At 50.1% G+C, this 10,680-nt stretch overlaps 1 protein-coding gene across 1 annotated transcript in view; it reads left to right on the top strand.

The window, feature by feature from the left end:
* The window catches only part of MYCN (MYCN proto-oncogene, bHLH transcription factor), a 5,948-nt gene extending 2,104 nt beyond the window's left edge, over positions 1 to 3,844 (top strand). Inside the window, 1 exon segment of the mRNA XM_013004146.3 lies at positions 2,313 to 3,844. Coding sequence (XP_012859600.1) covers positions 2,313 to 2,917 — 605 coding nt within the window. The 3' untranslated portion in view covers positions 2,918 to 3,844.
* The last annotated feature ends 6,836 nt before the right edge of the window (positions 3,845 to 10,680 follow it).

Raw genomic sequence — 10,680 nt, 5'->3', positions numbered from 1 at the left:
GGATCCCGCGGTGGTCTTCCCCTTTCCGGTCAACAAACGGGAGCCGGCGCCTGTGCCTGCGGTCCCGGCTGGTGTGCCCGCGGCTGGGGCCGCCGTCCCCTCCGGGGCGAGTGTTGCAGCCCCGGGGAGTGTCCCCCCGGCTGCCGCTCCCCCGCGCGCTGGAGGTCGCCCGGCTGCCAGCGGTGACCAGAAGGCTCTCAGCACCTCTGGCGAGGACACCCTTAGCGACTCAGGTAATGACCGTGCCCCGCCCCGACGGCCTCACGGGAATACCGAAGCTAGGGCCAATGGTCCTTCTGTTTTGTGTTTTTATGTTGAGCTTTGGGGACCACTTTCGAGGCAGTGCCGCTGGTGGCGCGGTCCCGCTCCTTCCAAGCCCCTTCCACCCCAGAACTTCCCCACCCCCACCCCAGCGTTCTCTAAAGCTTCACGTTCCCCCAAGTTCCTCCCACGGTCTCTTTGGAAAAGGCCATCACTGGCGCTCACCTGGTCCCGCGCCTCTTTTGCCAGCCAAGTCCGAGCGATCGCATTGACAGAGCGTTAATGGCCAAAGGCAAGGGGGCAGCGCCGGGTCAGTTGGCTGGGCAGAGACCTGTTACACAAGGCTGGAAAGGGACTCTTCCGCCAAGGACACCGGAAAGAAAAGACCCCGAGAAAACGCACGGGCTTTGCACCATCCTATTTGGGGCGCAGGAAGTTAGCGTGAGATTGCACAGATGGCTAGTAATCGGTCTTGCTTTTTTCCAAACCTCCCTTCTGCTCTCCACCTCCCCTCGGTGGGCGGTGGGCTAGTTGTCCCTGGTGTGTGGCCAGCAGGCGGCGGTGTGGAGGGCCGGCCGAGTCCCTGAGAAGCTGGGGGGTGGGGGGCACCCCGCCCGCCCGCCATGCAGCAGCTGGCGGCCAGCACCACAGCGGTTGTAGACACTCCGAAGGAGCCTCCTCTGTGCAGTTCCCTGTGCAAACCGGGTGCGGTTCTGTCTCAACCTTCCTTTGACGGGCATCGCTGGGCTAATTGGAGATCCGATTAGTGGCCTGTAACAACCCAGTGCCCTTCAAATCGAGGAGCTGCGTTGAGCAGGCTCTTCAGGAATGCTCACAGGATAGGAATTTTATTGTGTGCACTTGTCTGCCTAAAACTAAAGGGAATGATTAAAATCAGGACTTTGTCCTGGACTCCGGGAGGTCAGAGTCCTGCCCTCCTTCCTCTTGGGCCTTAAAAACCAATGTTTTCAAAATCCAGAGTGTAGGTAAGGTGTCTGAAAAGCCAGCATTTCCTTCACTGCGGTTCCATCTGAGGCTCCTGGGAGGAAAACTTGGTGATAAGCCTCCGGTTTGAAAAAGCTCTCTGTCCCTTTAATGTCTGAGCCTTGACAGCTTTTGGTGAGGGAGCACTTCCTTCCAACAGCTGTGTTCTTGGCAGAAAACCAAAACATTGGCTTAAAGGGACCCACAGACTGGAACAGCCTCACATTTCGGCTTTAGAACAAATCCAGCAATTGTTCAGCTTTCCGGTCTCCTTTAGATCCCGCAGAAGATGTGTTTTGATTTTCATGCTTGCATTTCAAGCCATCATTTTCTATCCTGGCCTGATCGGGACAGGAGGAGAGAGAGCAGGGAGTGCAGGATGGGACACGTTCGGCCTGCGCCTGTTATTCCTGGCGACTTTCAGAGGAGGTGCTCGCATTGTTTGGGTTCAGAGCTACTGGGACTGACACCTTTGCAGTCGAAACTAGCTCGTTGTTACAGGACGAAAAATGGTTTCTACATAGGATTCATATGCGTGGAAGTAAATGGGGTTTTATGCTTAATTAAATTAAGTGTTTCCTCTTTTTTTTCCCGTAAGAATTTAAAAGTTGCCCTCGACCCTGGGTTAATCTGTACATCTCCTAAATGAGAAACTCGGAATGTACATAGGTCCTCAAAGCAGACTGGTAATTATGGTAATAGGCTGCTGTTTGTTGAATTGAGCCATCTCCTCCCCCTCCCCCAATAGCTGAGGGAAACTGAGGCTTAGAAAAGTTAACAGAACTTGATTTTGTAGGGTCAGGCAACTGGGGCCATATGGACCTGAAAGCCCAGGTTTTTTCTATTTCTGCCGCCTGCTGAGATCAGAGTAGGGGCGGGAAATTCAGATAGGTCCTGAGGAAGAGGAGAAAAGCATTTCCAGATCATTTGATTTTTAAGGAAACCCTAAAATGCCCATATTTACAGAGATAGGCCCATAAAAAAATAGCCAACCGCGTGTCAGCCCCCCCTCCTCTGAAAACGATGATAATTCCCACCTCACTAATAACTCCCCCATTTCCTCTAAGACGATGACGACGACGAAGAGGAAGACGAAGAGGAGGAAATTGACGTGGTCACCGTGGAGAAGCGTCGGTCCTCCTCCAACAACAAGGCTGTCACCACCTTCACCATCACCGTGCGCCCCAAGAACGCAGCCCTGGGCCCGGGGCGGGCGCAGTCCGCCGAGCTGATCCTCAAGCGCTGCGTCCCCATCCATCAGCAGCACAACTACGCCGCCCCCTCCCCGTTCGTGGAGAGCGAGGAGGCGCCGCCCCAGAAGAAGATCAAGAGCGAGGTGTCCCCGCGCCCCCTCAAGAGCGTCGTTCCCCCAAAGGCTAAGAGCTTGAGCCCCCGCAACTCTGACTCGGAGGACAGTGAGCGCCGCCGGAACCACAACATCCTGGAGCGCCAGCGGCGCAACGACCTGCGCTCCAGCTTCCTCACGCTCAGGGACCACGTGCCAGAGCTGGTGAAGAACGAGAAGGCCGCCAAGGTGGTCATTTTGAAAAAGGCCACCGAGTACGTCCACGCCCTCCAGGCGGAGGAGCACCAGCTCCTGGTGGAGAAGGAGAAATTGCAGGCACGACAGCAGCAGCTGCTAAAGAAAATCGAACTCGCTCGGACTTGCTAAACAGTTCTCAAAACTGGACGGTCACTGCCACTTTGCACATTTTGATTTTTTTTTTTTAAAGACAAATATTGTGTTGACATTAAGAATGTTGGTTTACTTTCAAATCAGTCTCCTGTTGGCGAGTTTGGATCTGGGTGGGGGAAGCAGGACGAGTGGGGATTCTGCCAGGATCTTAGGACTGGGCCTGCTGCGGGCCCTGCTTGGTAGCCCTCTTTCAGTTTCCCTCCACCTCCCCTCTGAGATGTGGGAGAAGGTCGTGATAAGTGGAGGTCCTTTGGGACTGTTGAAGTCACCTTGTAACAAGTTTCCAAACAACAGTCATTCCTTCTTTTTTTTTTTTTTTAAAGAAAAATGGTGCTTACGTCCCAGCAGATGTCACTTAAAGGGGTTTGCCATTTGATACCCCTGGGGAAGATCTCTGTAAATACCATTGACAACACTGCCTTTTGTACATGTCGTGGGTAATGAGAGGTGGCTTTCTCGGCCAGTATTAGACTGGAAGTTCATACCTAAGTACTGTAATACCTCAATGTTTGAGGAGCATGTTTTGTATACAAATATATTGTTAATCTCTGTTATGTACTGTACTAATTCTTACACTGCCTGTATACTTTAGTATGATGCTGATACATAACTAAATTTGATACTTATATTTTCGTATGAAAATGAGTTGTGAAAGTTTTGAGTAGATATTACTTTATCACTTTTTGAACTAAGAAACTTTTGTAAAGAAATTTACTATATATATATATGCCTTTTTTCCTAGCCTGTCTCTTCCTGTTAATGTATTTGTTCATGTTTGGTGCATAGAACTGGGTAAATGCAAAGTTCTGTGTTTAATTTCTTCAAAATGTATATATTTAGTGCTGCATCTTATAGCACTTTGAAATACCTCATGTTTATGAAAATAAATAGCAATTAAATGATCCTCTTAACTGTTTTATTCCACTCATCGTCCTAGTCACACTTTACCTCTTCAGCACCGGCCATAAATACTGCGTGGCTTTAAAGTCGGCTCGGTATCTGTAGTTTCCATAGCCAGACAGCCAACCGGTTTATAATTCCATTTGAACAGTCCTGTGAGGGGAGAGGTCATTTTCCTCACTTGGACATTAGGAGACTGGGCTTAGGGACATTAAGGCAATTCTCCAAGATGACATCGAACTGACTCTTGAGTGACCAACTTTGCATGGTAGCAGTAGTACGTAGCAGTTTATAAAGCGCCCACGTGTCTGTTGGCCAATTAATGGACTTGTGCTAAACCGACAGATGCCCAGCTTTGAGAATGTTAAGTCACCCCTGGGGTCCCTGGCAGACACCCTTGTTTAATGTAGAGCCTAGTTTGTCTTTGAAAAATAGGGAGTCCTTGAGAATGTACTGGCACCTATGCAGGGCTCTGTTGAGCTCAGACCTGGCACTCCCCTTGCGCTCACAATCTTGATTCACAAACATGCAATTAATTAATCCATGGTTTGAAGTGACAGTGGAGGTCAAGTGCCATGCCTTCAGAAAAGGGACTGCTGCATTGGGCATAGTAAAGCTTTGTCTACATACCAGTTGGTATTTTGAACACTTGTTGCGTCCTGTGGAAGGAAGGAAGCAGGCTCTGGTTTGCAGGCCTCGAGCCCAGGGTCAGGATGAATGGGCAGGAGGGAGGCAGAGTTCAGCTGCAGGTTAGGAAGCAGTTTCGGAGAGTTGTGATACCAGCCAACAGCCTTCGGTGTCAGGCACCCTGCTCTCTGGATGAAGTATACAGCCTCGGGTTGCGGGTTGAAGGGCTGTATGTACTGGGTTAATTTGTCTAGGGTTTTCATTCATCTCTTTACAACCCTGAGCTAAAGAAGACCTTTGGGTTTACAGAAAAGAAAACAGTTCGCTGGAGGAAAAGGGTCTGCTTAGCAGGCTGTAGCTGATGCAGGGGCAGAGGTGGGAGAACCCAGACCCTGTCAGCCTGAGCCCTTTTAAAAAGGCAAGAGGGGGAGGTGAGGACTTGGGAGTCCTTGCTGGTTTATAGTTCCAAACCTCAGAACTGTGAGGTGGGTGATAATGTCTTTCTGAAGTGTGACCTGACCTCTCCTCCCTAGAAACTTTGGAATGACAGGGCCACTCTTATATTTTAAGGGACTTCCTGTCGGTCTGTGTCCTACTCCCGCCTCCCCAAACACTCAGCAGGCTCTGCTCCTAGCCTGTGTCCTCAGGTAGCAAGAGAGTAAAGTAACTCTGGGAGTCAGAGTTAGAATTGCCCCGCAGGGTTTCCAGAGCCGTGGTCTCCGAGGCAGATCTTTCTCCTATGGCATGGCTGGTGAGTTCAAACCTTTTTTGTTCAAGCCTTTTGGTTAGTGGTTAAGCACTTCAACCACTGTGCTACCAGGATGCTTACAGTTAAGGGACCACATGTTCATTGAGTCCCTGTGAGGGTCCGAGCCTAGAGCCTAGTTCTATCGTTGGAATTTCTCTTGTTTGTGGGGCCTCAGTAAGTAGCCACAGGGAGAATAACTTGAAGCCAATGAGGGGCCCAAACTATAATCCCTTGGAGCTCTGGGGGTGAAGTGGGCTATTGGTTTGCGCTCTGAGCTGCTAAGTACGGCCTAAAGAGTCTCTATGAGCCAGAAGGGACATTGTGGCAAGATGAGAAACTGCTCTCTTAAGGTGCTCTATTTTGCTTCGGCTGCTGGGAAGCTCAGGACCAAATTCCACGCTTTCATTCTGTCCGTCAGTGCCATTCCCTAACTCCCCCTTTCGAAATGAGCATTCCTGATTTCTTGTTTCCTTGTTAGCTAACCGTCTTGTAAATGTCTTTATTTTCTATTCCAGGAAGCGCTGTTTTAGAATTTGTGGGACTTCAATATGTCCTTAAAAATCCTACAAATGATCTCTTTAGATTTTTTTACTTCATAAAAATTTTAAAAATCCTAAAACCAAGGTGAAAAATAACACATTTGCCTTTACGGACCAAGCTGAGGGGAAAATGCCACCCAATTTAGCTCTGCAATTATTTCTGAACTAACTACTGTAGTCAGGGCGTGCGAAACCATCCCTGCATTCCAAGGGCAGTTTGGAGTTAAGTCAGTCGATCACGATGCTTAGATGGAGCACAGAGTTTCTCTCATTAAATGGCTTCGTTGTACAGAATGGGGGTGCAGGAACCAGGATTATAGTCCTGTGTTGTTTGCCGTGGTCCTTGCTTCTCTTCCTTCTCCTTTGAGAGCCCATCACCCTACCTGCTTGCTCTCTGGTACCCATGCTGTTGTTAGCTGTCACCTGGTCAGCCTAGACTCAGCAATCCCCGTTCATAGTGGAATGAAACACCTGCACCATCCCCGTGACCAGTGGTGGATCTGACTGTTGTGGTCCATAGGATTTTTTTTCCCTTGCTGAGCCAGGACTTTCTTTCTAGTCTCTCTTAGGCTGGGAGCTCTGCAAATCCTCCTCAGCATCGTTGATAGCAACCTGCAAGCTCCCATTGGCAGGTACTCGCTGCATATAAGGTAGACTGGCCAGGAATTGAGCCGGGGTGTCCTGTATTGAAAGTAGGGAGGCTGCCACCAAGCCACCTGTCCATGTTAATATTTCTAAATAACCAATCCTGCATAAGCATTTGTGGAAGAAAGGGCCTTCTACACCTGTCAAGAGTTACGGTCTTGGAAACTTTTGGAAACACAGGGGCAGTTCACCCTGTTCTCTAGGGCAGCGGAGCTGGAATGCACTCGATGGCAGTGAGTTTGTTTTTCATTTTTGGCATCCGCACTTCCGAGAGCTCTGCACCACTGACTGACCGGACCAAGTCAGATCCGCTGGGCCACCGGCTCCACCATCGCTGCCCCTTAAAGGGCGCCTCGTCCCAGCCACGTTAGACAGAAACCGTCCTTTTCCATTAAAGCCTTGCTGCCCCCTTTCCTTCCTCCTGGATGATCACCTGGCTTCTGGTTTTTGGCATTCCTTTTCGATCTTGAATCACAAATGCGGTCATCTCGTTCAGGATGTCTTCCCCGTGCCCCTAGGTGGATGGGTGGATCCTGAGCTTTTCCAACACTTGGTTCCAAAGCACTTACTCGCTGTCACTTGAGAGGTGTCCTGATCATCCCTTCCTCGAGGGCAGGAGCTGGGTCTCATTCACCTCTGATCCTTCAGCCCCTGGTTTGGTGCCTGACTGATGAGAGGGCTTCCGCAGATGGTGGCAGAATGGACGCGCAGCTGAGTGGGCAGCAGGAGAGGAGTGAGGCGAGGACAGGCCAAGCAACGTTCCATCACGTGTGTCTCCTGCCAACCTAGGTCCACTGGCTCTCGGGCTAATCCAAATGGGCATTCCTTAGGCTTCCATAAGTGTCTAGGTTCTGACGACGCTCGAAGCTCAGGAGAGACACAAGGAAAGGCCCGTCCATCTTCGGGAAAAGCACAGCGTGGAAGGGAGCGAAGGCCTGGAGGCTTGTGCCGAAGGCACAGAGTGGGGAGAGGAGGGAAGGGGTGGGAGGGGATGCTTCACCAAAGCTTGTGAATGGTCCCACGGCTGAGCTAGTGGGTGTCTGAGTCTCCAGGCTCCCCAGTTTAGAGCTCAGGGCTGGGGAAAACCTTTTTGGTTTTTTGCCTCTGCCTTGGGTCGCTGGGGTCGCTGGCTGGAGGAGGCTCCTCCGCTCGCCTGAGACTGCTCATTGCCAGGCCTCGCAGTGACAAGGCTATAATCGCCGTGAACCACTCTTTGGGACTTAACCAAGGTTTCCCTTTTTCTTTTCTTTCTTTTCCTGCTGGAGTCTCACTACCTTTCAGGAGCCTTGACCAGTTCATCTGGGCTTAACTTCCATTCGTTTCTAGGATCGCTATCTAATTTGCTTTTGTTGGGCGAAGTTTCGAAACCATACTGGAAAGCCAAGTGCAGGAGGAATAGCACCCAGCCTGCCGACTCAGGTTCTTTCTTTCTCTCTCTCTCTCTCTCTCTCTCTCTCTCTCTCTCTCGCTCTCGCTCTCGCTCTCGCTCTCGCTCTCGCTCTCTCTCTCTCTCTGGTCCTTCTTCCTGCCTTGCCTGCCTTTGTTTCAACAAGTATTAGTGGGGTACCTACCATGAGTTAGGATCTATTCCAGGTGCTCGGGAGACCTTGATGAACAAGACAGACAAAAATCCACCAAGCCCTTGCTTCAATAAAACGTATCGACAAGAGTGCCAATAAAAATAAACATAATAAGCAGATACATAAAGTAGCTTTCAATAAAGTGGTGAGCGCTAAGGAACCTAAGTTAAAGGGGGGAAGACATTCAGAGTTGTCTCAGAAAGAGAGAAGGGGTTCCTATTTTCAGTGGCATGGTTGGGGAAGGTGGGGATGTTGAGGGTGGAGGGAGGGGCCCTAGCCTTGCGGTGGCTGCTCAGAGACCGGAACTCAGGTCTCCGCCTTCCTGATTCAGGCCTCAGCTTCCTTCAGCTCCCTCTGGTAAAGTCTCCCCACCAACATTCTCTTCATGTCTCAAGACAGTGTGTAGAGCATAGTCATTTAGAGGATGAACCTGAAGTTCGTCCCTTGCTGGTTTGAATCCCACCCCCACACTCACGAGCTCTGGGACCCTCCGTCTCTCCACGGGTACTTGGCATTTCACTGGATTATTGTGAGGATCACCTAGAGATTTTACAGCGAGCACCCAAGACAGTGCCTGGCACATGATAGGTGTGAGTTAAGTCTGTGTTCACTCATCCAATTTGGTGCTGACAGGCTCCTTCCTCTCTCTATTTCCTCAGTGTGTTACTAGAGCAAAGAACCTCAAAAAATAAAGCCTTTACCAGTAGAACAAATTTGCAAGCCTGAGTTTAACAAGGACTTTGTGGACTTTTGTTCCTCAAAAGAGGCCTTACAAAACCTGAAGATGGGTACCTTGGAAACAAGTGAATGTGAGCTTTGAAGCCTATTTTCAGACGGATCCTAGGAATGTGAGTGCTGCCGAACGTCTACGCCTTCTACAATGGTTTATTAGTTTTCCTTACTTGTAAAGGAAATCTCTTCATAGGCCACTGCCCAGGGTTACCTGATCCCTTTTGATATTGACGTATCATGCTACAAGACATTCATCCTGAAACCTTTGACCAGGAGAAGTAACAGAGCCTTTTTATGGTCTAAGCACCCGGAGCCATCGGCACAATGCACATTTGGAGGACACACACACACACAGCACGTCCTCCTGTAGGAACTACACATGATCTGCAGTGGGGCGCAGTCTGGGGAGGCAACGCAAGACTGACTCAGCGTGCTCCCTGGCAGGCCCGAGATTTTCAGGAGCCTTTTGGGAGGTAGGGTAGGGTGGGAAAATGAACCCATTCTTCACAAATCCTTGACATGCCACCAGCTCCCCTGTTCTCTCTCTCTCTCTCTCTCTCTCTCTCTCTCTCTCTCTCTCTCTCTGTGCACGCATTCTATAGTTAAGGCAATCCCCCACCAGCTCAAGGGTGTACAGACTAACAGTCCCTCTGCCCTCTGTGGCTCTGGTGCTCCAAGTGGCCTGGCAGGCCCCGTGCAGTGCAGTAGAGACAGTTAGCTCTGCCTTGGTGGCTTCTTCGTTGCTACTCACTGTTGTCCACCTTGGATGAGAGAGGGAAACTCCTGTTGGTCAGTTTCCCCCATCCATACATGGAATGGGTCAGCACTAGGGCTAGCCAAAGCCCCCTTTCTTTTCTAAGGATCAGCAGTCGGGAAAGTACTAGAGATCACTGCAGATGTCTGTCACCCCTGGACCCACTGTCTTGGAGTCCACTCTGATGCAGAGTGACCCTTCGTCGGTGTTTGGAGGCTGTAGGTTTTTGGTGGACAGATAGCCTCCTCCTCTATAGCCAGAAGCGTTGGATGCAAAATCTGACTGCCGTTCACCCACTTTGTGGCTGCGTGCATGGCGTCCCACTTCCCCCTGAACATTCGTTTCTTGACCTCTTAAACAACACTTCCCAAGGATCTTGTAAGGATCCAATGACAGCAAGCCTACCGATAAGCAAGGTGGGAGCACGTTGGAAATGGGGAAGACGTTTAGGAATTCTTAGTCTACGAACATCACCAAAATCACCCCTGGTGAGCACGTCTCTCCCCAGCTATTTCTTTTCTGGATTAGTCCTCCAGTGGGTATATTTCCAGTCTTTTAAAGACAACAGGCAGACCTCTGGTTGCCCCACAGTGTGTAGAACAGGGCTTTGTACTTACAAGCTGCTCTCGCGTGTATATGAAACAATTGTTCCCAATGAAACGACTTGGCTAATTGTTCCAAACCAGATACACTCGATCCACTGCCCTTGAGTGGAATCCAATTCACAGCCAACCCTATGACACAGGTAGAACTGTCCCAGTGGGCTTCTGAGACTGTCACTCTTTATCAGAATAGAGAGCCTGGTCTTTCACAGCTGGTGGTTTTGAACGGCTGAGTTTGTGGATAGCGGACCAACACATAACCCGCTGCGCCAGCCGGGCTCCTCTCAGAACCGGACGGCGAAGCTCAAGCTGTGCAAACTAAGTGGGTGCACAGGCTCATCTCTTCTGGAGCTAGAGAAGACTGGGGTCCCGTTTTTAATTAGGTTACCCAAATGAAAACAGAGGATGTAACAGAGACTTTTAACACTTTGACTTTTCTTTTGCGTTTCGTCACTTTTCTTTGGCCTACAGCCAGGGAGAATTTAGATAGAGACTGGAGATTTGAAACTGCTCAAGCTGTAGCGTTCCATGCACTGGAGGCAAGATCCGAGTTTACTATGTGGATCACTTAGTTGAAATCTTTTCTATCCCCACGGAATGACTTTATAGCAT

This window comes from Echinops telfairi, unplaced genomic scaffold, assembly GCF_000313985.2.
Source record: "Echinops telfairi isolate 266 unplaced genomic scaffold, ASM31398v2 ScPeMD7_9;HRSCAF=40, whole genome shotgun sequence".
NCBI lineage: Eukaryota > Metazoa > Chordata > Mammalia > Afrosoricida > Tenrecidae > Echinops > Echinops telfairi.
Note: the sequence above shows the minus strand (reverse complement) of the source record. Positions and strands in the feature narration are given on the sequence as shown.